Consider the following 26,754-nt stretch of genomic DNA (forward strand, 5'->3'; position numbering starts at 1 on the left):
ATTCAGGACGACGCCTCTTCTCCTGGAGACTTGGTTATCACTGACAGTGCTGGAGGTAAGTATTAGATGCTTGTAATTCACAGCAAATTATCATGATTAGAAGCACAGGCCTCCCACAGGCAGGAGAAATCTAAAGATTTCAAGTGGTAAATTTAATAAAAATATTAGAAATAATGCCACTCTTTTTGCTGTTTATTTAATTCAGATCCTGTTCCAGTGACAGAAAGTGAAAGTGCCTACTGGCCCTCCCCCTCAGTGCTGACAGCCAGGCTGAGACGTCTGATAACAGCTTCTCAGCGCTACACCAAGAGCCGCCAGATCCTACACATCCACCAGACTCAGTCTCAGTCCTCCCAGCAGACTATGGTGCTGTCTGCTCCACTTTGCCCGCTACCCCCCACACTCAACGACACCCTCAACCCCAAGATGGCTGCTAAGATTGAACGGCAACAAAGGTCAGAACACAGATTATATCAGTGATGGCTGAAAAAGAAGCAATTCAAAATTCATATGCTTTTGTAAAAGCGGAATATTATGTGTTGGGGGGTGGGCAGTGTGGGAACCTATTACCTAGTCAGCTGACTTAGCCTCCCAGAGCAACAGCCAATCTTCTAGGACTTCAAGTGAGCCAATGGATATTCAGGCCAAGATTTTCAGTTTTAAAAATGGTAAAAATAGTAAATACAAATCAAGATTGTTAACGATAGCCATCAGTTATCTGATGCACTTTTGGAAATGCCATTCTTAGTAACACAGTTTCAAACATGACTGGTCAATAGCATGCCAACCACAGACATCAGAAATCATTTTTTTTGTTTGTTTTTTTTAAGAAAGAGCGTATGTTTAATTAATATAATTTAAATTTATTTTCCACTTTCAACAGATGGACCAGACGAGAAGAGGCTGACTTTTATCGTGTTGTCTCCACTTTTGGTGTCGTTTTTGACCCAAACCTCGGGCGGTTTGATTGGACCAAGTTCAGGGCTATGGCTCGGCTGCACAAGAAGACTGATGAGAGCCTGCAGAAATACCTTTGTGCTTTTACTGCCATGTGCCGACGTGTGTGCCGCCTGCCACCTAAAGAAGGAGGTCAGATGCTCATTTTCTTATTTGCAGACATGTATGCAGATCACAATGTCATATATTATGGTCCAATCACACCTATATCCGAAGGGAAGATCCTTCAGATTACTTTCAACAGTTAGTGTCTCTAAGCCATTTGATCTCATCAAGAAAATCCATTTAGTTGGATAACTTAACGTGAAAACAGTGCTTCATGTAGTATGTGGCTCACTCAATCCTGACTCAATCCTGACTCCAAGGTTTTGTTTTGGAGGAAGGTCTGTAACACCTTATTAAACAAGCTGGCTCAGCAGTTCTGAGGTAGACTACTGATAAGGTTAATCATTTGTGGAAAGATAAACACTGTGACATTGAAGCTCTAGACAAAAACAAGTCTGGGAGTTTCCTGTTGAGAATTATTTTTTTTCTCAAACCTGCTTGTTCGTTTTTGTTCCAGACTCTGCAGTGGACCCGTCTCTAAACATCCAGCCCATTACAGAAGAGCGAGCATCTCGTACCCTGTACAGAATAGAGCTGCTTCGGCAGGTGAGAGAACAAGTCCTTCGACATCAATTACTGTACGAGCGTCTGCCACTGTGTCAGATGAGCTCTGACTTACCTGTTTGGTGGGAGGCTGGTACTCATGACCGTGACCTGCTAATTGGTGCTGCAAAGCATGGTGTAAGTCGCACTGATTACCACATTCTGAGAGACCCTGAACTCAGCTTCATGGCTGCCCAACGCAACTACAGCCAAACAAAAGCTGCACAGCAGCAGTCACGTACATCCACACCGCTCTTACACCCTCAGTACCAAGCTACCACCTCAGCGTTGACAGGCTCTCCACTGCCTCCACCCACTCAAAGAGACACAGACCTATGTGGGGTCACGCCCAAAGTGGAACCAATTTCAGAGAGTGAGGAGAGCAAGGAAAGACAGGGAGCGAGTTGGACCCCGACTCAAGCACCAGCTACTCCCACAGGTCTGGAAGAGAAGCCTGTTTCAGTAACCAGGGACAATGAACGGCAGATGGTGGCAGCACGAACGAAACCCCTCACACCCAACTCCTCAGAGAGGAAACCGAAGAAGACCAAGAGGAGTCGCAGGGAAGCCAGGCATGGCTCAGAGTCCGACTCAGATGGCTCCTCCTCAAGTTCGTCGTCACGCTCTTCTTCCTCTTCATCGTCATCCTCATCTTCCTCATCACATTCAGGGTCCAGCTCCTCCTCCTCTTCTTCATCTTGCTCTTCTGGCTCTTCGTCATCATCATCCTCCTCCTCATCTTCTTCTGATGACAGTGAAAGTGAGGGAGAGGAAGGGAAAAAGAAGGGTGAGTACTTTCTTATGTAAATTCCAGAAAACTTAAAGCAAGTAATGTTTTGTTAGGATTGCTGACAGTGAGCTTGTCTAGGTTCAAATAAATGCATCTTCTCTGTTGCATTCTTTGTGGATTTTCTCAGTCCCCACTGCTACAAGTGTAAAGGGATTTGATGAGGACAGTGTGGCATCTCTGAGCACAACGCAGGATGAAACACAAGACACCCATGTAGCTGAGAATGGCATCTCAAACAACTCTTCACACCCGTTCCAGGGTGGAGGGTACATGCTGGCTGCATCGTACTGGCCAAAGGTGATTAACTATGTATATGTGCAGTTTGCATAATTTGCTGATGATGTAATGCTGAAAACACATTAATATGTCCACTTACAGTATGGTCAGGTGCTGTTGGGAAATCAGACTAAAATTCTGTGGCTCTTGCTTTTTAAGGATCGCGTGATTATTAACCGCCTGGATAGCATTTGCCAGGCAGTGCTTAAAGGCAAATGGCCGGGAACACGTCGGGTCTATGAGCCTGGAGGCGCTGTGGCCTCCTTCTACACCACCAAGCTGCTGGACAACGCCAACAGCATGTGCGAGGACCCCTCTGCTTCACCACAGGGGTCAAAGGTGACCAAGCATGTTGCAGAAAACAAGGAGTTCTCAGTAAAACTCAACGATGTATGTTGATTTCTCCCTTCCTCCCCTCCTCCCTCCGCTTCGCCCTAATCCTAGGACCCTACCACTTCCTGCTGCCATGACCGGTGTTAGTTGCCGTGTTCAGCATGTTTCTCTGGTTTTCTTCCTGCTTTCCTTTGGGTATGATTAGTGGTTTTGACTGCCTGGCAGGAGGAGAGATTAATTTAATAGCAGCCTTCCTCTCTTTTCCCACACACTCAATTTGAATTGGGCTCTCGGGCTGTGATTACATGAGCACAAATCAGTCAGTCATGAGAATATAATAAGGTTCAGTCTGAAGCCTCTCTAGACTGAAGGGGGTCTTGCTAATAATCAGATTGAAATGGAGACCTCTGCTGTGGGTGTTCTCTGATATGCTTCTAAGCAATGTGGCCATTAACATGGCAGGCTTCAGATTTGCTTGTATTCATCTTTCCTTTTATGCCGGTTTTTGATGGGGATCATTTTCCAAATTTATGGTTTTTACAATCACAGATCATTAAACACCAGAAGCTTGTTACCTTCAATATTAAGATATTATATGCTGACAGCAGCTATTGCTTTGGCATGGCTTTCAACTCCAGTCTGAAAAAGCTTTACCCACTGCCTCGCTAAGCACTACCCACTGTGTGTCCATGTGTCCCAGTATTACTAACCAGAAAATATCTGAACAATATTTGTTTTTATTTTGTGAGAAACCTTTTACAAGATGAATTAACAAAGATCTCAAGTCAGCATTTCCACTAAGAGAGAGCAATGAGAACAACACAGTCCTAGTCATCCTTAAATCATGAGACATAAAGAATGTGATCATTCAGGAAAGTCTCAGACAGACTCAACAAATAAAGTCTAAAGCTTTTCTTTGTTTATAATCTGTACATTTGCCTGACAGTCATTTTCCTAGACTTGTCTTACGTTGTTATGTCTGTATAACAGGAGGGAGGTCTGAAGTTGACCTTCCAGAAACAGGGTCTACCTCTGAAGAGGCCCCTGGAGTCCGAGGAAGGTCCCCAGGCCCAGCAGCAGTACCTGGCTCGGCTTCATGAGCTCCAGAGTGCCTCAGACACCGGACTTGCTGACATCACCAAACCTCAGTGCAGCTTCCAGACGGGTGTGTTTCTTTAAAAATAATCTTCCTCAACAGATTTGGCTTATGAATACGCAAATCTCTAGGCAACAGGAAAGACTTTAGGCAGCAGAAGTTTTCTGTTTGTAGTCCAAGTAGTGTTGACCATTCATATTTGAGTAGGCTTTAGTTGTGTGCAGTTAAACAGTCGGTGTTATCCAAAAAGGGAAGGCATTGCACTATAGAAATCTATTGCCTGATGATGTGTGCTGTCTAAAATATATCTGCATGCAAATAGAGCAAAGATCTGAGCACCTGTTCGTGCACAGTGTGCTGAAATGGACAATGCTGTTTTTCTTTAGCACCACAAGATGGTAGCAAAGGATCTTTTTAAATGACAAAGAAAAACAGTCTGGACTGTTGCATTGGCTTTGTGTACTCAATAGACATTTTCTAGTCATTAAATATCTTAATTCTGTAAGAAAATCATCTGGTCTGTTCATAACATTCTTAAATGTAAGAAAAAGTCAAAGTTCTGACACCAAAATATGAATGTGGCTCCAATTTAAGAAAAGATTTACAGTTAGCCCTTTTTCTGACACCGTAGTTCACTGCTAACAGGCTGTTTCTCCTCCAGTTCCTCCAGGTCTTACTGGTCAGATGAGGCCAAATGGAGTAATAGATGGCCAGCCAGTGGTTAAAAGGAGGAGAGGGAGGAGGAAGAACGTTGAGGGAATGGACCTGCTCTTCATGAATAGGAGTAAAGTCCCAACAGTTCCCGATCAGGTAAGCAGTTGTTTTGTTAGTTGGGCATACTTCTTAGTAACTGTGTTATGCTAGAAATAAATTAAAAAACAAAACAAAAAAAACAATCACAAATGACAGTTACCTGATTTTTAGAACCAATTATATTTGTTAGAAGTGGTCTTCTGATTTGTTATTTTTTTAAAGTGGCTGTTCTGCAAGGTATACAGTATATAATGACGTGCTCATATGCTTTCAGGTACCTCCAGGGTGGGGGGGTATTGGCCAGGTGGGCATGCCTCCAGCCCCTGCATCAAGCTACAGTCAAAACTCCAGTCAGGTCCCTGCAGACACTGAGAGCAGGGTCCCGGTTATCAACCTGAAAGATGGCACCCGGCTGGCTGGGGATGATGCTCCCAGGAGGAAAGAACTGGAGCAGTGGCTAAAAGAAAACCCTGGCTTTGTGGCAGACACAGGAGCTTTTATCTGTGTAAGTCTTTACTTTTTTGCTCCAAGGGCTTCAAATTCTTCTTGTCTGTGGAAAAGAGACAATTTCTGATTGATTAAAATAATAGATATTCAGAAACATCTATTTTATTTAGTACATATTCAATTAAAAAACAGAGGAACCAATAACAAGGAACCAGTATGAGCAGAAAACTTCTTGTAGTTAGACATTCTATGTAACTAACTGTCGTTTCATTTCATGTTTAGGGGGTAAATAAGATGCAAATGCAGTTCCACTTCCAGGATGGTCGGCCAAAGCAGAAAAGGCACCGCTGTAGAAACCCCAACAAGATTGATGTCAACAGCTTGACGGGAGAAGAAAGGGTCCAGATCATCAACAGGAGAAACGCACGCAAGGTGTGTTGGTGGTGTTTTTTAAGTCATAAGCAGCCATACAAATACAAAGATGGCTTTTAATTTGTTAATTATCATTTTGACAGTGTGTACGTTATAACAGTGATGTGCACTTGGGTTTATGTTGTCTGTATTCTTTCTTGAAGATTGGTGGAGCCTTTGCTCCTCCGCTGAAGGACCTATGCCGATTCCTTCAGGAAAACCCAGAGTACGGAGTCCCGCCTGAATGGGCCGATGTTGTTAAACAGTCGGTAAGTTACAGAGTAACACTTCCCTCAGATATTATAAAATGTATACCTTATAAAATTTAAACAGGCATAAGTTCTACTGTCATGAAGATTTTAACCTGTTTCTGATCATTTTAAAGACGGCAGTTTGGTGCCATCGAAATGTTTTTAAATTCACCCCATTCATGTTATTGAGGGCAGATAATAGTAAAACTGGCCCAACTAACTTTAATGCGTATGTTCAAATATGTGCTGCTCTCCTTCTCTTAGGACAACATTAGTTTTATTTCAGTGAGCCTAATTAAGTAACAGTGAACTGTTGTCACAGACTATTTGCTTATATTGGGAAACCCGACTAACATCATTCCATCTTTTCCAGGGTTACCTCCCAGAGAGCATGTTTGACAGGATCCTGACTGGACCCATTGTTCCCGAGGAGGTAAGTCGGCGTGGACGACGACCTAAGAATCCTTTGGCCAAGGCGGCGGCAGCTGCAGCTGCAGCGGCAGGAGCACCACCTAACCCGGCAGCCTCGGCACTGGGTTTGAACCCACTGCTGGCAAACGGCCTCCTCTCTGGAATGGACCTCACGAGTCTGCAGGCCTTCCAGCAAAACCTCCAGAATTTACAGTCCCTGCAGCTCACTGCAGGCCTGATGGGGCTGCCGTCTGATGCTAGCAACCTGGCTGCAAGTAACTTGGCTGCCATGTTTCCCATGATGCTGTCTGGTATGGCTGGACTGCCAAACCTCCTTAGCATGGGCAGCTTGCTTGGGAAGCCTGCTCAGGAAGCTGCAGGAGGCTCTGAAGAGAAAACAAAGGGAATAACCAGCGGTGGAACAGGAGAGCCATCTGCCTCTAAAGCCCCCTCTCACACCTCAGACACCAAAGGAGAAAGGACAGAGGGCTCAAACACGACTCCTTCCTCCACTTCCAGCTCTGCTTCCTCTTCCTCCGCCACACAAAGTGCTTCAGCTGCCTCTGCAGCCTCCAGTCAGCCACTGTCTCTTAACCCCTTGTTACTCTCCAGTATGCTTTACCCAGGGATGCTTCTCACTCCAGGCCTTAACCTTCCTGTGTCCACCACACAGCCACAGAGCTCAAACAGTGACCCCACCCTTCCAACTGGTCCTCCTCTACCTTCAGTTTCCCAGTCATCACATAAGGAGACAGAGCAGCCAGAGGGAGACAAGGATGGAGAGGAGGAAGACGAGCCTTTGGATGAGGGTGAGGGGGAGGAGGAGGAGGAGGAGGAAGAGGATGAATCCATAGAACAAAAGGATAACAGTGGTCCTGAAGGTTCAGGGAAAGCAGAGTCTTCTTCAGAGTCTGGGAGCTCTTCCTCATCCTCAGACGATTCAGACTCCAGTGATGAGGACTGATCCTACAAATATATAAATATAAATTTATTTATGTATTGCCTAGAAATGTATACATATATTCACATATATATATGGATTTTCCAGCACTTCTGTTGTGATTTCTTTACATGTAAATACAAGAACTAACTACAATGTTCTGTAATAAAGACTACAAAAACCTTAAAAAAAGAAATAAAAAAATAGGAAAAACTGACCTAAAGAAACTGAAATAAAATGTCAATGTTTGTTCACAAGGTACAGTCTTGTTTTGAGACATTTTGCATGTCAGACTTTAGTAGATTTCTGAACTCTGAACTTGTACCATGCAATTATTGCAACAAAAAAGGCATTATTGTAATTATGTCAGGATTAATTTTATTAAAAGAAGTAAAACTACATCAACACGCTCTTTGAGCTGTACTATTAATATATTTTGATTGTCAGGGGTGTGGGGAATGACACTTGACAAACACTTTGGGTTCTCTTGTAAATAGTCAGTACTTTTACAGGTTCGTTGACACTTATGCTTTGCAGATCATACGTTGGATATGTCAGCAATAACTTGGGCAGCTAATGAATGTCACTGAAGCTGTAGATTCTCTGTCTGCCATGTTCCACCCGAGTGCACAACTCTCACAGCCTCACAAACCTGTCACATACCTTCATATCATCTTGAAGAGGTTATTTATCACTTCTCCTTGTCCAGTTAGGAAATGATTCCTTCCTTAGTAAGGACTTGGAAAAATGGTAAAAGTATTATTTTTCCAGACATACACAATCTTAAATCTGTCTTTCAAAAAAAAAAAGAAGTTGAACATAATTCATTTCTCTACTGTCTGACTTTACATTTTAATTTTCACCATCACCTTACAAACATGCCACAGCATGTTCAAGGCGCACTTTAGCCACCAACAGTAGGCATTCACATTCACCTGCACATCTCTTAATTATAACTAAAAGCTCCTTGAGCTGCGGTAACAGAGAAAAACCTTCTACTGTGTGCCAAAAAACTGCCCTTTGACCCTTGGCGGTCTTGACGGAGTTGTTTGGTCTTTGTAGTGTTGATGGATATTATTTCTACAACCCCGGTGTATTTGACTGAATCTTACCTCAACTTTGCTAAATGGATTGGCTTCACTGTGCAAATGTACATGTGCATGGGTGTGTGTGATCTGTCAATGTACACAATGTTCTCATCTCTGCTGGAATGTGTGTCAGAGGCCTTTTTTAATTTTATTTTAAATGAAACCTTCCTGTGTGTTTTGCTTCCTGAGCTGCTCCTCTCGCCGCATCCATAACTCACCAGGCTGTATGTTAGGTGGTGGTGTGGGGGCTGACAGGCTATGAGACGTAAACACCACATTGCTGTTGTTTTTTTTGTTGTTTTGGTTTTTTAATACCGTCAAACATTTCTCTTTGGAAATTTGGAGGATTCAAGTCCTTGATGATACGCATTGCGTTCCTACAAGGCCCATGGGGCACAAGCACAAGATAGTTCAGTTCCTGGCTAAGATTGTAGTATCACTGTCATTGTCTAAGTATTACATTTTACGCAGTGCCACACGGGTTAGCTTCAGGAAGGGCTCAATAATAGCTTTTGTTGCTGGGAGTTTTTAGCGCTGTCTTGATTTATTTCACTTCACCCTCAACTCTGTTTTCTGACGAACAGAGCTTCAGATAGATGTAGAAGTGCCCTTATCCTGTACCTCACTCTCTTTCATTCAGCCGCTCACATCTATGCTCACTATTCATGCTTGTGTGCTTTGCTCAGCATCCGTGCACATGTCCATTTTAAACCTGTAACCAGGATATACACACAAACACTGGAGTTCACTCGAACCGAAGTACCTTTTTGTAAGTCTCTCTTAGCACAACAGTGCTTGCTCTAGGACTGCTGTTACACAGTGGACTGTTAGATACACAAATTATTTCCGAGGTGAGGTTTCTGTTTGGGCTGAGGGTGACAGCCCACTGAAATAACTGTTTAGTTCTTAAGTGTAGCTGTAGCATTTTTCTCCAGTGGGTTCAGACATGAACAAAGACTGAAGACATGCCTGATTTCTAATGTTGCTTTAATGTGGTTTTCTTGTATGCCTGTTATATATAGACCTCGTCTTGGGTTTGCTTGCAATGCAATTGCATTTTTTTTTTTATTATTATTACTAACAGTACGGTATTTTTCTATGTCTGAGCAATGAACTTAAACATGCCACTGTCATTTTGTATATCTGCACCTCTACGCTCTTTAAACTTGTAGTGCCCTTATGCAAACACCCAGCCACTGCTACATCTGCTGTAGGTGACTGACTGATGACTTTTGCTACTTTTTGTTGCCCCGCAGCGATGGATTGATGACTGTGCTAATCCTCGTTAAGAGATAAATGTAGACACAAGATGGGACTTCTCGCTTTCATTGCTTTCCTTCCTTTTTTTTCTTCTTTTTGTAAAGGTTATATTGTATACAGACTTTGAAAGCACTGCTTGCTGCTAAAGAGGCTGTGCTGAATCTGCATTAAACACAGACACAAGAAAACAATGACCAATATGCAAGAGGAACGACAAAACACACTACTGCTGTACAGGGAGGTTTTCATACATGTAATCACTGAGATGACAAAACTACCATCGTGGGGTTTGTATTTTTATTTCAAGCTTGATAGTATCCTAAATGTCACCCTGGTCAGTTTGTGTCTTTTTCTTTCTTTTTTTTTTTTCTTTCTTTCTCATTGAACAGTTGATATATTTGCAAGTTGTGGTCTGTGTAGTCAAAATAATTCTTAATGTAGTGCAGGAAAACACGTCTTAAAAGTCATTTGTAATTTATTGGATTACTTTCTATGAAGTTCTATAGAGGAAATTGAGGTTTAATTATTTTTATTAAACATATTCTTCTGACTATCAATTAAGTGTGCCTTTTACTTTGTCCCAGGGACTTTTTGAAGAATTCAGTTATATCAAGGAGTTGACCGCTTTGTCTTGAATCCTTTAAAAAAAAATTGTACATGTATATATCAGATTTTGTTCAGCATCACATTACATGCAAAAACACACGTATATATATTATAATACTAATAATAATGTAATTTAATATATATTTGTGTAGCCTCAACATTAGTTTAGTTACACACATACTGCAACAGGGCACTAGCTCACAGTAACAGACACAATGATAAAACTGTTAAGCCGTAGAGCAAAGACACAACAGGTAAGTATATCTGACTGAGTAGTAGGAAAACAGTTTTGTTAACACTGTAGATGAGGCCTGATAATTTATTTCACTCTGAGTATTTTCTTAAAAAAACCCAATTACATATTTGCTTGTGAATTTTTTTTTAAAACAACATTCAGTTCACAGCTAATTTAATGGATCCATTTGCACATAAACACTGCATAAATGTTAGTAGATACAGAATTCTAGTGTCCATATTGTTCCAGCAATGTTGGAAATGAACAAAACTACATACCAAACTCTTGCAGCAGAGGGCCTTTCTTCACTGCAAGTCCTTCCCTTCTCCTCAGGGTGGTGCTCAGTGACCTGTTTAACCGCTTCTACTGCTGTTTGGCACTTATCTTAGCAACCAGACCAGATGACAAGTTGAGGCTTGTCTATGGTGAGAGGCCAATGGGCTGAACTTCCTCAGCCTGCAGAGCAGCAGGTTGGCTGCACTGAATCATGCTGCATTGCTCTGCTGCTACTAGACAAACACACAGGAGAGATTTTGAAGAGCAGAAGTCTGTCAGTTTAACCTAACACCACCCCAGAAGAGCCACTGACACTGGTGAGTGACTTTGATCCTGGTTTATGAGTTTTGTTTTCTTGAGCCACATTGAAAGTTCCACAGAGATAATAAACTGCAGGAGAAGTCAGCTGACTATTTGGAGTAAAATGCAACAGTTACACGATCTGCTTCAGTGTTCCTAAAAGCTGCAGAATAAAATAATCCTCTGCACACATTAACCATTTATATAGCTATTTTTCAGCAGGCTTTAATGCACTGAATAACAAATTCTGATTATAAACCAAGATAAAGGCGATGTTTAAATTCTCTTTAAGGGACTAGCACATGTTAGAAAGTGAAAGTAGGCCTATTTTCACGTAACATGAGTTGCATGTAAGTTGACTTGAGTGGAGTCCAGTCCAGAGGAAACAGGAAATGGGTGTGATTTAGATATTGTGCCAGCTTTTAGCAAAATTAAAACAGCAAACAAACATGCAGAAAACACATCTGTGGTGTTTTTAAATCGACACCGTGCTGCCAGGATCTTCCTGCTGAAGATAACAAGATAGGGTGTGATTCATATTTATGAGAAGCTGCATGCATATTGATGCTTCCAACTTCCTGTTTGTCTCTTCTGAGATGCAGCAGCTGGAAGTCAGTCAGAATGAGACACAACTTGATGTTTTAAGATGCCATTGGACTGATATCAGCATTTGGAGTAAAAGTCGGAGAGCATGATGAGAGTTTTTCTTGCCATTTAACCTCGCCATCTTTGTGAAATCAGTTTCCTCCACGTGGAAAACGCATCAGACAGCCGCTGCTTCAACCAACACGAACAGTAAGTTGTGAGCAAATCTGGAACACAGAGAATCAAAAGGCATCCATTCAGCTGCAATGATCACAAAAGTATACAGAAATGTCCTTATGTTGGAGATTAAGCAAAAGGTCAGAATTAAACTAATTCTGGTTCTGATTTTGTCTTGTTAGTGGGGGGAAAAGTATAGCCACATGAAGGGAAATATTAGGAAATCATAATAGTAATGTTGAGTGTGACATGCTCTACTCTGAAAACCTTATGGCACATTTTTGAGCAAAGCTGCTTCTTCTCCACCTACAGTGCCATCTGCAGTCATTGTAGACTGACTCAGCACAGGCAGTAATAAACAGCACATGTGAGAATGGTTAGAGGAACAGAGTCTCGTTCAGGCTGGTGGTAAGACACAAAGAGAATGTAAAAAGAAGAGGGGACTTTACCGCCAGGGGACGGAGTATTCAATTCTCAGCAGATCTGCAGAATTATTAAATTTGAAACACACTTTTTAGAGATTGACAGTCAATATTATCCACCATTATTATTCACGTGAGCCCAATACGGTTTAGTATTTAACTTATTATTTCCTCATGAGTCTTCTCTGGCATCCAAGATATTCTGTTGTTGCACGACTTGCCAAATTGACAGTTGCCCTGCACAGGGAAACAAGTCTGAGATGTTTTTCTTGGGTTTTCAGTATGTGAGGTGCACAGAAACAAAAGTGACTATTCACAGCTGCCTGCTCAGAGCAGGAAGTACAGATGAGTCACTAAAGGCAAATGAACAGAGGGGAAAGTGGTGCTGTCAACAAGACCACCAGGCCATCTAATGCATCCATAACAAGAAAGGCAGCAGCAAATATAAAACTCCAGGTGTAAGACAATAGTTTGATGTTTCTGTAAATAAGCTGGCTTTTACATCCATACGTCCCCCAGCGGGTCCCTGAGGTTATGTGACCAGGACCTGTTGGATGTGCACCATAAAGGAGACAGAGCTTTTGCAACAGTGGTCCCCGGACTCCAGAACTCGTCTTTTTAGACTTCGTGTTTCACTTTAATATGCTTAAATATTAAGCTAGAACTTAGCGTGGCTAAGTAATCCTGTGTCCAGCATTAACAAAACTATACCTGCCAGAAATAAAACAATTAAAGCACATTACTAACAATCCCTAATTCCCAGGTTTCTGACTGCTCTAAATGCTTGGTTTCAAGCAGTTTTTAAAGCGGGATCTATAGAGAAGCCCCGCCCACCTCCTGGTCAAACCTTGTGCTTGTGAGGGGCAGCTAATCTGAACAACAGTGGGTGAAGGGGAAGGGAAACTAAACTGAGGCCTTCAGGACAATCTGTTTTGGGCACCCTTCCCAGTTAAATCCATCACCAGTCAGTATTAACTATATATTCTCCATGCTTGACCATTTGTCCACTATAACAGGCTTAAAAGTGTGGTTTTATTTTTTTGAGACACAATTGTTGCAGTCCATTAACAAACAGCTAGCTTTATAGCAGTGCAGCTGTAAGTGGAGTGGTACTTATTTAGTACTTTTCTACTAATTTGAGCATTCAAAACACTTTCTACTAAAAGTCTAATTCATCCAGTCACACAAAATCATACAGTGATTTTATCTGTAAGCACTTTTACCTAACATTCTCACACACTCACACTCCAACAGATGAAACTTGGGATTCAGTGTCTTTCCCAAGGAAACTTCGACACATGACCAGGAGGAGCCGGACATCCCTACCTGGACCTTCCAATTAGTAGCGGACCCACTCTACCACCTGAGCCACAGCCCTGTTCAGTTGCTCTTAGGTTAGTCGTTGTCAAATGGTTGCGTCTATTTTTCGAGTTATTTGCCTACAGTGAGGGGTTTTTAACCTATGCAAACATGCTCCTCTAAAATAGCAAGTAGCGCAACTGGATGTAGGTTGATCGCTGATTGGTTGACAAGCCAACTAGAACAGAGTGGGGTGAAAGTAGAGTGCACTGGGAACAGTAAAAGTGCCAAAATTCATCAAAGCACAAAAATACAGAATTAAAGCAGACAGTGATCTGCAGTGGACGCTTTTTATTATTTCTAACACTTGGTTTTCCTTCACTACTTTGTATGTTATAACATCGTGACTTGCACAGACCAACAACAGCGCAAGCAAGAGTAGCACACAGACTGATTGTACCACAAATGTTGGACACTGCCTCCCTGTGGCAAAACACACTCACTGCAGCTCGCTGTGGTCTGCCAGCACACTGTCCAATAGAGAACCACGTCTAGCCATTTAGAATGAAAATGATTAAATCAGTAGTTGACACTGATGACGCTGCAGTTGTCTGGGGTGTGATAAGCTGCTGCTTAGTCTGCCTATGCCTCAGGTCCCACTGACAGTGAATGCACCAAGTCCTCGTATAAGCTAAATTATAATTTCACTTATGAATCATGCAAAGTTACCTTTAGTTTGTAAACAAAAATGTGTATTTTTTTCACTCCATGTTTAGGTGTCCATTTGATTCCTTCTCTGACTCTCATCCTGTGTGAGTGAGGAGGTCACCATGGCAACTGTGCCACAGGGGATTGTGGGAAAGCCAAGGTTTGGCCCTAGTGACTGTCTGATCGCAATGTTGAGGTTAGCCCTGCAGTTACAAAGCATTACTGACTCACACAGTGTTTATCTGTGTAGGCTGTGTACGTCAACCTGATACTGATACTCGCGGTACTAATAGCTGCAATAAAGCGCAACACGCCTCAGATCTTTCATCAGCCTGCCGCACACGCTGTACAAATGTGGCTAGATCAATTTAACAGCTACATAGTGTAGTTAACATCTGGTGTTTTGCTAAAAGGCACTGAGGGTGTGGTCCAGATCAATAATGTGTAAACACACAGAGCTGATAAAGTTTCTGTACTGGGAATTCTTTAGTATAGTTTCTACTGTTGTAAGCAAGAGCTTTAAAAAGCACACGTTCATTTACATTTTAGAACTGACACCTCCACTTTATGCCAATGGCAGAATATTGTTTAATTACATTTTCCATTTTCCTTTTGTCCTGCTCAAATTTCTGCGACGATGCCTTGGATTCAGGGCTTGCTCCAGAGATTCGACTGAGGCGATTCAAACAAGACTGAAATGCATGCTGCAAATGTTTCTACAGCATTACAGGGACGCCGAGGGAAATGAGAATACCAAAGGTATAGTGATGATTTTACAGTGGAATGTGGCCTCCAGCGTATATCTGGTTGATAGCCGAAATTCTTATGATTAGAGAGCAGGCTGTCTTTTGATAGCAGGTGTGAAATTCTGGAATAAAGCCTGTGTTGTTAATACGTGCCAAAAATAATCTATCTAATAATGTTCACAGAGTTGGCAGCAAAGTGCTGCTACGAGGCAGGGGTTTGGTATCACAGAATCTTGGAGAACCTGATCAGTCAAGAGAGGAAAAGGCTGGGCTTCAGTGACATCTCAGTAAGTGCACGCCATCTGGTGGCCAAAGATGGAACTGAGCTTTGACCATATAAACTGAGCAGTCACAGATAAATGTCTCACGGCACCTGTGATCTCATAACTTATATATTTTATTTATTTTGAGTCATCTTTAAAGTAAAGCAGCTGGTGCTTGTAATGCATGTAAAACAGGTGTGTTTGATACAGGGCATCTTGGAGCATGATCTTTTCCAGCGCTGTCTGGTGGCCTGTTGCTTGGAGATCGCCGTAACCTCAAACAGCTTACCATGTGACTTCCCACTGCTCCTTCAGATCCTCAAACTGGCACCATACCACTTTTGGAAGGTATTTTTTTGCTATATACTGTACACTTAGTGATACAGTAACATTTAGTATGTGATTTGAATGCTCTCTCTTTTGTTTTTCTGTGTTCTCACAGGTGATTGAGCCTGTTTGGCGGGTCGGGTCAGGCTTGCCTCACTATGTGGTCACACACCTCATCCAAGTGGAAGAAAAGGTTTTGGAGAACTTGGCCTGGACCAGCGACTCACCACTGTGGGATGAAATCACACCCAACGAGGGCCATATGCCCACCTGCCAACAGGTTTGCAATAACACAAATACTCTTTGCCTGACATCATAAATGATCAATCTTTGGAAATTTTATAACATATCCAAAGCAATTAAATTTTTCTTTGAACAGTTCGGGTTTTAATGAGAGTTTTGCCTTGTGTCAAATGTAGGTAATGCATCCAAATAGGCTCGAAGGTCCAATGCAAACGGATCCAGGTGTGCCGAGAGGTATTAACACAGTGCATTAAAGACTCATTCTAAATAAAATCACTCCCTGCAAACTGTTTACACTATTATTATAGATTGAGTGGTAAACTGTTTTTGCCAGTGGATGTCAGTTTGGGGATGAACCACTCAGCCAGGACAGAGCAGAAGCGTTCCCCATCAGCTATAAACAGACAAGAGAAAAGCAGCTCCCTCCATCTGTTTGCTCGGAAGGTCAGTTCTATATCATGTGTCCAGTTACCATCGTTGTTATATGACATGTTTAGTGTGGTCATGTCTGTCTTTATCTCAGGTTTACAGCTTGATGGCCAAGCGTCTGAGGGAGCTGTGTTCCACGCTGGAAATATCTGATGAGCTGCGATTAAAGATCTGGACCTGCTTTGAGTATTCCTTGGTCCACTGCTCTTGTCTAATGGTAGACCGTCACCTGGACCAACTGCTCATGTGTGCTATCTACATCATAGCTAAGGTGGGTTTTAATAGTATCTTTATAATATCTGAAGTGTCTCTGTTGTCTAGAGGCCATTATTAGTGAAAGAGATGGTTAAAGAGGACTAAGAAGTTTTTCAAAGACTTATCCAGTTGAGCAGTTTACACTTATTCTTACAACATGACATGTTGTCTTAGTCTTAGTAAGAGTTTTACACCTATTTTAAGCACCTCGAGGTAACTGCTGTTGTGATGTGGTGCTATTTAAATAAAATAACATTGAATCGAATTAACCTACATGAATATTTACACCACCCAAGTGAAAATTCAATTATCAAACAAGGAGGAATAGTATAGTAATGTCAGATTTCGATGTGATATGTGTTACAAATTACAGTTATTTGTTATTTAGTAACACAATCTCACACACAGTGAGATTCGTTTTGAAGAAACTAAATCTACTATATCGAAAGGATTCAGACAAAAAGTGACCACACCATCAGAAGTTTAATACATCAACTTTGTTTGCTGAGTGAAAGAAAAGCAACTTCAGCACAGGCACAGAATCAGCTAAAATAATGCAAGACAATGCAACTGGAAAATGCAGTTAGCAAAGAAGGTTTCCAAGTGGTTGTCTCAGAGAAGATGAATAATAGACTTTAAACAATTCTTAGGGAGTGGGGAATACATTTAAATGTTCAGGGTGGGCTAAGATATACCAGCATTTTGCAGATGATGACTAATGCAGTACCAGCAAGATGTAGGTGGAGAAAACAGCAAACAGAGAGACGGTGCAGTAAATCAAAGCCACAGTAAATCAGAATGGCCAGACTTCTTAGACCTCTGATGCTGGACACCTGCCCCAAATTGACTCCACCCTGACCAAGGAGAAGTAAAACCTTCAGGGAGGTTTACAGATTTACAGTTTTATGGAAAAGAACTACTTGGTGTTTAAATAAATTTAAAGACTGTTGTGAGGGCACTTGACAGCTCAAAAAGCCTTTTTAAAAATGTTCTGAATTTTTATCGATTTTCACTGACATGAAATTAAAGGAAAACTGTATTTGTAATCCTAAAAGAATCGATGTTGGAAATGCATGGACTTCATTGGAAAACACATACTCAGCAGTTAAGTGGTGGCATTTGCCTTTACAGATTACCAAGATGGAGATACCCTTCAAACAGATAATGAAATTCTACAAGTCACAGCCACGTGCCAACAAAAGTGTAAGTTTCTTTATTTTTGGTTTTTATTTTTTGCTGTCTTTAGTACACAGCTGTGAATTAACAAAATATAGCGATACAGGTTGAAACGTGTATCAGTTCCAAGATTCCATCAGTTTTAGCAACATTCTGTTTTGTGTTGATCATCAAATGTTTTAATGTTAACAGGTACATTTTTTAAACGACCGTGACAATATCATTATACCTGCTTTACATGAGTATTTCAGTCTTGCAAGGAGGTTAGCAGGTTGACAGCAGCAACTCAAAGCACTTGTTTCAGCGTTTACCGTTTCTATCTGCAGGTCTGCAAAAACGTGCTGATTTCAGAAAAAATGGAGGAAAATTCTGCCATCAGTAAGAAAGCCTTTAAATAAAAAAGTCATACATTTTACACTATTTTAAAAACATATTTACAAAATAGCCTTGTAATTACAGTAATGTACATAATGCGTCCCGATAAGTATTGAAAAGGGGACTACACATTGCCCTCACTGCCATCGTAGCTTTATATGTGTAATGCATGCTCACATGCTTGCAATCCACTGTGGGTGAAGAAATGCACATGTACTGTTAGCTGGCTATGTGGTTCGGAAACAGTGGCACTGGTGGTGGTAGAGCTGAAGAAAACGAATGCAGCATGTGTTGTGTTAGATCCAAATAAAGTACTATACAGAGGTAGAACTCAAAGCAATGCCTCATTGCACAAGAAAAATGACACCCATCAAGTTACCAAATGATTCACTTACAACATTTTACCTGCATTATATCCATTATCCAAGAGTAGTTCCACAGTGATAAGTGACTTTTTATTATATTGTTGATTATAGATAATGGAAAGCACAGCAGCACTATCCTAACCCCCAACACACCATCAACACATTATCCAAGACCTGGGCAGGAGGAGCGGGGCAATCTCATCCATTTTTACAACCAGGTCTACACGACAAAGATGCAGCATTTTGCCAAACAGTTTGCTCAAACCTCATTAGTAAGTGAACATTTTTTCTTTTTTCTGAGCTGATGTCACAAAACTAAGAACTCAGTAAAAATGGGAAATGTTTATTTTCCATGTAACGCTTACACTTCATTTCTTGTCCAGCGAGACACCCCTCCTTTGTCTCCATACCCTCGACAGTGGAAAGCATCTCCTCGCTGTTATCAACTGTCGAACAGCCCGTCCATCTACATTTCACCATACAACACAGAAACCCCTTCCCCTCACAGAACTGGGCTCTGCTACTACTTCAACTCAAGTCCCCCAGAGGTCTGTGGATATAATGTTTTCTTTTTCACATGATCGTCTTAAAAAATGTAGGGGTACAATGTTGGGGTACAATCTAGGCTGAAGATACTGAATACATTCTACATTCCTGTTTTGGAAATCATTTAGTGGATAAAAATGGTTGACTTTGCTCGCACACAATAGAATATTATTTTCTTCCTTCTTTTCACAGCTTCTGCGTGAGATCAACAACATGATCAAAACGGGCAGGTCGCCAAACATGCGATGCTATGCGGTATCACTGGATACAGATGAGGAAGGAGACGGATCCTCAGCCAAAAGGCTTCGTTTGGATGGTCAGTCAGCCTGGCAGAGACGACTAAGGAATGTGTTCAATGATCGCATTACAAGAACGAATCAGGACCAGGTCTAGCTTACTCCAGCTAACATGCCCAACCCCCAATCCGATGGAAGTAAAGCACACATTTGCTTTTTCTCAAATTCTCTGTCAGCTCAAAGTACTAAATTTCCATTGCTTGGCTCTTTTGTTTGGAACCATTTTTTCTCATTGGTATCATTTTTTCTGATACCATAAGTCATGGTGTCAGTTATTAGACTCTCTAAGAAGAGTCTAATAACTGACACCATATTTGAAGGCCCTGTGTGATTAACTTGAGGATGCACTCATTTGTTCTCATTAGACTGATCTGTTTTTTATGTTTGACTTACTCTTGGAATTTTGAGGTCTGTGAATAAGCCACTTTATCCCCAGCACAATAATAGAAGACTGGTCATCCTGGGTTGCTGCCTGATGGAAGTGTCCTTCATGATATTGTATGAATTTAAAGAAAGACAAGGCTGCAAAGTGCCCAGTGAGTTTTTCTTAGATAAAAAAAGGACTTAGACAGGTCTTTAGCAACTAAAAGGCACATTAGTTAGTGTTTGTCTGCGTCCACAGGAATTAATATTTACAGTAATATGAAAACATAAATGTATCCACAAATGCATCCAATAGAAATTTGGGTGAAAATTGTTTTTTTTCTGCACAAATTTAACAATTCTGTTATCTTAGTTTCACGACTCTGTATAATTGTGTATGTGACAAATAAAGGTTGTTTGTTTTGTTTGTTGTTTATTGTTGTTGTTTGTTGTTATCATGGCTGAACAACTCTGTGTTAGATGTGCCTTAGTAGCCTTGGTCTTTGCCTTTATGTTAACTGTAAAACTTGACCTGTTATGCAGGTCAAGTTTTTGCACTGTCTACAACACAAAGAGTTAACCGCAGATCCTCTGATGAAAGTTTGGGGTCTTTGGAGACTTGCATAATTTGCTGAGGCAACCCGTTATGGAAAATTTGGCAGCTATTTAGCTACAAGATTTTTTTTTTTTAGATGATTTGCAGAATTATTGATTTTAAATTAACAGGGGAACACCAAACCCTGAATGCCGGAGGTTAAAATAAGACTTATTACTCTCTAAGAAGAGACTAATAACTGACACCATACAGTATTTGAAGGCCCTTTGTGATTAATTTGAGGATGTACTCATTTGTTCTCACTAGACTGATCTGTTTTTTATGTTTGACTTACTCTTGGACTTTTGAGTGTACATACTAACATTAACCTCTGTCTATGACCTGCATGAATACTGAAGTTTGAAGTGATTTCATTCTGACTGCATATTGGTGATACTAGGGGTTTGATGCATACCACTCTAAAGTAATTTAAAGTTGTTTTTACATTCAACTTATCGCAAAACTATTGAGGATAAACTAAAGTAAGACTTTTTCAAAAAAAATAAATGAAAAGTGCTGTTACAGTAGCAGAAACTTGCACTGGTCAACATAAATGTAGAAGCTAAAACAAATTCAGTCTCAATAAATCTTTAAAAATCCTCTCAGCAGTTTCAGCCACCGTTTATTACAGACTGAGTATCACAGCTGATTCAACAGGACATCAATCAAAAACTGCACGGTGATTTTATTAAAGCTCTTTTCCAAACAGAAAAGTGTTTTGCTTTGAGATTTATTGCGCAGAATGATACATGTGTCAGTTGACAGAAGTTGGCTTCATTATCATCTGCTGATGCAACAAAGTTTCTCTAAATCTAAGTTTAACAATAAGGAGGTATTACCGAGCTTTTGAAGACACGTGACCTCTAACCACAAGATTTTAGCTTGATGATAATTAATAATGTGGGATCAAGTGAACCACCCAGCAAACAACCCATCATGAAAGGGGAAAATGAGCAGTCCTCAGCTGATTGTGAATGGTTGGAGGTTAGTGGCAGTCGCTGGGAAAATGATTGCTAATATCCCAGTCATGCAGGCCTACAGATTAGTCAGTGACATCCTGTCAACTACCTGTTGCTACGAAAAATGTCTATTTCCCAACCAGTTCAGTGCAGCGCTTTCTTTGCAACCAATTTCACCCAGTGAGGGCCAGAAACCTCCAGAAAACACTGCCAACCAGTGCAACATCATGTAAAAAACTAGGGTTTGGCAATGGAACAGATACCTTTCTATTTCTATGTAATTTTTAAAATTTCAGTTCAGCTGCAGTTCTATTTGTGGTGATTTTTTTTGTATGAATTTTGTCGTTTTATTTTGCTAATTTTGCTAATTTAATCTACCTCCTTGAAAAATTTAATTGGTGACTAATTTGTGCTATTCCTGAATAGCACCACAATATACTGCTTCCTTCTTTTTTGTTATGTTGTGTTACATCAAGGGTTAACCTGCGATTTCAAAGGTGGGGTAACCCTCAGGTGTAGCACTTCAGTGACGGAATAACTTAGAAATACGTCACGTAAGAATTCCTATTGTTAGCTCCAGTAGATTTTACTTTGTGTCCAGAATATGACCCGTTTGCTTACTGGTCTTTGTGGATTTAGGCAGTTGAATTCAGCAAGATATAAGCAAACCCCTAGACACTATAAAGCTAGTATAAAAGGTCAAATTCAGTGAATGAATCTAAACAGCATCATCCCCTTAAATTTAATTGGACGTCGGACAGCCTTGACACTCTTAACTTCACAGTGACCATGCACACCACAGCCTGCTCTGCATCATCCAGCATATCGCAATACTGTAAACTTTACAACAATACAAATTAACCACTTTAACATGTATATTAAACCCATTTTCAAAGATTTTGAAAGACGCTTCACAAAAAGATAATTCAGAAACATGTCATGTATGGATCCGATATCTAAATTAAAAAAATATATTTTTTTACTGTAACTTTTGTGATCGCAAGTTGTTGACTTTTACACCTGTTTTTTCTGCTCTATAAAGTTTGATGTAAATTGGATTTTGTGAAATGACGATGGATAAAACTCACTCCTCCAAGGGAATCAAAACACAAATGTTTCCACTGTGGAAAAGTCAGTAACCATAGCTACTCTGTGATTGACACACAGCCCGCTTCAGTGTTTATCAGTAACCATGTTTTGGCATGCTTCAGAGTTAATTCTCAACCACTGTCGCTTAGGGAAGTATTTGCAAAAAGGCAATGTGATACAACAGACAAAGGACCGTAAAATAAAACCAATAGGCCGTCAAGTTAACAAAGTTAACACAACAGGAAGTCATATAGTTGCCATGGAGAACAAATGCACCTGAGCCCACAACACACAAGTTTTAAGGAGACGACCAGTGTTTTGACACTTCATACTCCTGTGGACAACCATCAGCTGAACGACACGCTGCACACTCTCAAATTTCAAAAAATCATGGGCTGCAACACAAGTAGGGGGGCCACAGTGGTTGACCCTTCTGAAAAGCCAGAGGACAGGCCGAAAACTGCCACGTCCACCAAGCAGGCGCCTGCAGAGGAAACGAATGGAACAACAGAAAAAGAAAAAGACGAAAAAACGAAGAGTTCCAGCTGAGCGCCACCTTTACACCGTACCTAACTCTTCTTCTTGTAAGACCATTTTTTCCTTAAATGTTACTCATAATCTGCCTTTAAGATTTTTAGTTATTACCTGACTACATCCTTTCATTCTCATTTTAGTTCTATCAATGAACAAGGATACAGTATCTCTCTGTAAAGTAAGCAATTTATGACCATTGCACAGGGGTCACTTTGATACAATCACCTCTGTAACTTGACCGCCGTGTCTTTCTGAAGCAGTTTGACGTGACAAATGGGCTGCGTGGTGACTGAGAAGGGTTCTGTGGTGTCTGTGTTGCTGTGTGTACAGATTGGCCTGTCCAAGGGTGAAGGAGGACCTGTCAGCAGGATGAGGCGACGCTGCACTACTGTCCATCATTGTCTGTCATCTGGGCCAGGCACACATAATCAAATACGCACACTTCTGAAGAAATCTGACTCCTATTGTCAAAGTCTAGAAACTATTTTGTGATAAATATATTGTTTGGAGTATTACATTGTGTTGTCTTGTACCTCTGTTGCTTTTATGTTCTGTTTTAGGCGTCGTTTCCTGCGGCGTACCTTGCTTTGTTTTCATCATTTATTTTCATTCTCTTCTCCTCCCCCTCTTTACTTGCACTCACACACCTCTGGTCAGAGCTGATAGTTACAACACTCTCTTTTAAATGCTTCCAATACTGCTGCAGGCTAAAGCAGCAACTCTTTAAGACAGTCAACCTATGTCTTAGCTCTGTGTACCTTGGAGCTCTCAGCTAGATGGGATGCTCTGCATATGAGTCTGCTGCTACCGGTGTTCATTTGGACAGTCTTTATACAACAAATAACAAACTGCTGCCAAGAGCTGGATTGAGAAGAGCTTCCAGAACTTTATGTTCCTTGCCACCAGGGGGCATAGAGAAAGGGGAAACAGTTCCCTTTGCCGCCACCAGGGAGCAGGAGCGATCTTCCCCTGCTGCTGTGAGACGTCTGAGGCTGGTTCCATTTGCTGAAGACATTTAATCTGAAATATAGGTTGTAAGTTTATTACCAGTGAATGGAGCTGGAATGGAATAGCCATTTTACAAAGCCATATCAAAAATACCCATCTCAGAGGCAGTGGGAAATTACATGAAAATATTACCATTATACAAATGGAAAGTGTGATTGAATAATGTGCCGGAGAAGATAAATGAAAAGCACTTTGTTGGAAAACGTGGTACTAAATAGGTTTTTAATTTCAGTAGTGGGATAAAAGAAGCGCATTTTTACCCCATTTCACTGCCAATTGATTAGTAGCTCCACACCTGCAGATAAAGAGGGGGCCTTATCGTCTCATTATCAGTTAATTAATATGCATGCACACATGCCAATTATCTTTCCTCTGCCATTTAGCAGAAATGAGACATTGATGTTTTAATGGTGCCGGAATGGATAACTCCTCTGTTGCTTTAAAGACAAGGCAGGCACATTGATTGACATAGCTGGGAAATGTTAAGAGAGACAATTGAATTAAGAGCAACCTGAAACGCTTGATTATTATATTAATACTTCTCAGCAGCCGAGCCATTTGCTGTTGCTTTCCAGGGGCTGTGAGATCAAGCAGAGTTTTTGATTAACTCTCTTGTGAAAGATACAAAGAGGGCAAAGCTTATGGTGCAGTCTATGTATATATATCTACCAATGAGAATCCATTATGGAAATATTTTATTTGAAGGACATGCAGAATAGCAAGCCATTACATTTTTCCACTGTGCCATGACTATAAAAAAGCTCAAGGCCACACCAAGTGAAGCAAACCCAAGATGAAAGTTATATTAATCATTACTCGGTTTAGTATACTATGTGCACTGAATTTATGTTCATGAGTCACAGGCCAGTGTTATGTGCTGGAGAAATAGGCAATATTATGGAAGGAAGCACTATTGACATTTTTCATTTCTGCATAAATGCTTGTGGTTGCACACTGTGCCCAAGGCTGTTAGCTTTTTTAATCAGTGCTCTTTAAGCTCAATGCCACAATGCTAGAATGTTGGAGGTATTGCGATCAGAAAAAATAGAGCTAGAGAGACTGCAAAGTCTTTCAGTTAAATCCAAATCTAGGATCTGTGATTTCTACACACATAAAACATCACAGAGGACAAACTCATGCCACTGGAGGCAGCTGCTCACACAACTGTGCCAAACGAGAGGGCGAAAAAATGAGAAGGGCAAGTTAAAAAAAAAGTCTTTGGTTTGTAAGCGCCTTACTCAGTAATAGACCATTTATATGATATGTATAATACCCTGCCACAAATATTCACAAGTAGTGGTGTTATTTTCAGCCAGCCTCTCTTTAAAGATGTGTTCTTCACAGGGTATCTTTTGTGAATATATGATCAGAGGCACGACAGCCCTGGTCTTTAATCTTACACTGGCCTTGAAGAATGTCACTGATTCCAACCAGCCTGCACCCTCCTCCTCCTCCTACACCCCCACAACTGCAGGCTACAGAGACCATCCTATTCACAGTGTGGTGCAAGAACATGTTTCTGGTTGTTTAGAGGTCTATGGCTTTTTTTATTTTGTGTTTTCAAAAAAAAGAGAAAAAAACATTCTTAAGAACTTGTCACAACCATCTGATCCCAGAGGCCTTTGGAGTGCTGCTTCGTAAACAGCTGATTGTATAAAAATAGCTAAGACGTTCTCAATGAGCAACCCACTTTGACTTCATATCAGAAATATAACATGTTTTTGGTTTAATCTGTATTTGAAGAAGAAATGAAGACCCCCAAAACTGGTACATTTGGCGTACACAAAAAAAACAAAACAATTTTTCTCCAAGTATAATAAAGCTAAAAGTCTTCGGCTCTGACATCTATCTCTTCATCTGTCCCAAATCGCTTCACTTGATAATGCCCACAGAAACAAGTGTGACGAGAAAAAGCCGCAACCATGAATTGTAAAAGTTTGGGAACTCAAACTAAAGTTGGGAAAATAATGCCAACATAGCTTTTGAATCAATTAACTCTATTTCAAGGCAGTAAACTTTGCATGAATTTATAGATTTGGGATGTCACAGTGCCTCATTATGTGATACCAGACATAAACAAGGATGTTTAAATCAGGAATCTTAAAGAAGTGCTTTTGTTGTTTGTTTGTTTGTTTTTTTACTGTGGTTGAATCTTTGGTTCAGATAAATGTAAAAATATCTAAACTTTCGCCAGGTAGTGCATATTATCATATCAAAGCACAAGTCCTCTGAGGTTCTTTAGCCAATATATCACTGTGTTGGTTATATCAAACTATGACATCTCTTACAGATGAGGCTAATATTACTATTACACTTCCACTTAAATACAAAAAAACAAAAACTATTTTCTCTCAAATATGTTTAAACTAGTAAAGGTGACTCATAAACTATTCTCCAAAGCTCTTATAAAGGAGAAAAATTTAACACTGGAGTTCAATTTTGGGGAAGATGGCTTCCTAACTCATTTGATGTTCGCTGATGATAGTTCAATATTCACAGACACGGACACCCCTTTTGGAATCACAGTGAACTCATGCATACTCATACAGGCTAAAGTCCAATTCAATTCTATTCTATTCAGTTTTATTTATGCAGTGCCAAATCACAACAACCATCATCTCAAGGCTCAGGTTCACAAATTCAAGTACTTGGGATCACGGGCTGATACCATTCAAGCTCCTGTGGTGCAACAGAAGCTTCAAAAGTCGGCGTCAAAGACAATGTGGAGAAACCACATTGAGGAAGATATCAAAAATTGACGATTGACCATCAAGGAAGCTTGCGCCATAGCCACCGATTGCAGGAAGTAGAAGCAAATCATAAATGAGGTCCTGAGCCCATTGGCTCTAAAGGACAAAAGAGGAAGAAGAGTTGTTGAGAAACATAATGTGGTTTTAAACCCAGATGTTTGGTAGC

General features: G+C 40.8%; 2 protein-coding genes and 2 long non-coding RNA genes across 11 annotated transcripts in view; 3 read left to right on the forward strand and 1 right to left on the reverse strand.

Annotated features, from left to right (window-relative positions):
- The window catches only part of chd9 (chromodomain helicase DNA binding protein 9), a 71,518-nt gene extending 61,807 nt beyond the window's left edge, over positions 1–9,711 (forward strand). For 4 of the 5 annotated variants that reach the window (XM_031746439.2, XM_039612699.1, XM_039612706.1 and 1 more), the window contains 12 exons: positions 7–55; positions 206–455; positions 884–1,089; positions 1,520–2,392; positions 2,523–2,692; positions 2,831–3,061; positions 3,995–4,169; positions 4,762–4,910; positions 5,128–5,358; positions 5,583–5,732; positions 5,876–5,980; positions 6,336–9,711. In XM_031746439.2, the coding sequence (XP_031602299.2) occupies positions 7–55; positions 206–455; positions 884–1,089; positions 1,520–2,392; positions 2,523–2,692; positions 2,831–3,061; positions 3,995–4,169; positions 4,762–4,910; positions 5,128–5,358; positions 5,583–5,732; positions 5,876–5,980; positions 6,336–7,337 (3,591 nt within the window). In that variant the 3' untranslated portion in view covers positions 7,338–9,711. The remainder of the gene's footprint in view (positions 1–6; positions 56–205; positions 456–883; positions 1,090–1,519; positions 2,393–2,522; positions 2,693–2,830; positions 3,062–3,994; positions 4,170–4,761; positions 4,911–5,127; positions 5,359–5,582; positions 5,733–5,875; positions 5,981–6,335) is intronic. The other variant, XM_031746440.2, reaches the window with a different exon arrangement.
- On the reverse strand, positions 9,669–10,864 carry LOC120440369. The gene is made up of 2 exons (XR_005613195.1): positions 10,781–10,864; positions 9,669–10,299 (listed from the first exon to the last, which is right to left on the reverse strand). It is a non-coding gene; the product is annotated as an uncharacterized LOC120440369 (long non-coding RNA).
- Positions 10,814–20,901, forward strand: LOC116325518 (retinoblastoma-like protein 2). Of its 4 annotated transcripts, none has more exons than XM_031746434.2 (15): positions 10,814–11,095; positions 11,681–11,873; positions 14,338–14,465; positions 14,922–15,028; positions 15,199–15,302; positions 15,489–15,626; positions 15,721–15,885; positions 16,025–16,082; positions 16,183–16,292; positions 16,372–16,548; positions 17,664–17,735; positions 18,035–18,086; positions 18,560–18,720; positions 18,832–18,996; positions 19,187–20,901. In XM_031746434.2, the coding sequence occupies exons 3-15, from the start codon at positions 14,392–14,394 to the stop codon at positions 19,385–19,387; spliced, it is 1,584 nt and encodes a 527-aa protein (XP_031602294.1). In that variant the 5' UTR covers positions 10,814–11,095; positions 11,681–11,873; positions 14,338–14,391; the 3' UTR covers positions 19,388–20,901. The 4 variants fall into 4 exon arrangements, with proteins under 4 accessions (XP_031602294.1, XP_031602298.1, XP_039468655.1 ...); XM_039612709.1 differs by lacking the exon at positions 10,814–11,095 and adding an exon at positions 13,517–13,656 and having other exon boundaries at positions 11,735–11,873; XM_031746438.2 differs by lacking the exon at positions 14,338–14,465.
- Positions 20,902–22,548: 1,647 nt separating this feature from the next.
- On the forward strand, positions 22,549–23,347 carry LOC120439837. The gene is made up of 2 exons (XR_005612815.1): positions 22,549–22,880; positions 23,161–23,347. It is a non-coding gene; the product is annotated as an uncharacterized LOC120439837 (long non-coding RNA).
- Positions 23,348–26,754: the final 3,407 nt, after the last annotated feature.

The sequence above is a fragment of the Oreochromis aureus genome, linkage group 1 (assembly GCF_013358895.1).
Source record: "Oreochromis aureus strain Israel breed Guangdong linkage group 1, ZZ_aureus, whole genome shotgun sequence".
Taxonomy (NCBI): Eukaryota; Metazoa; Chordata; class Actinopteri; order Cichliformes; family Cichlidae; genus Oreochromis; species Oreochromis aureus.

Coding starts and splice junctions, on each gene's coding strand:
- LOC116325518 (XM_031746434.2), top strand. CDS start 14,392: ATGGCAACTGTGCCACAGGGGATTGTGGGAAAGCCAAGGTTTGGCCCT. Junction 16,083..16,182: donor GGATCCAGGTGTGCCGAGAG/GTATTAACACAG, acceptor TGTTTTTGCCAG/TGGATGTCAGTTTGGGGATG. Junction 18,087..18,559: donor GGAGGAAAATTCTGCCATCA/GTAAGAAAGCCT, acceptor TGTTGATTATAG/ATAATGGAAAGCACAGCAGC.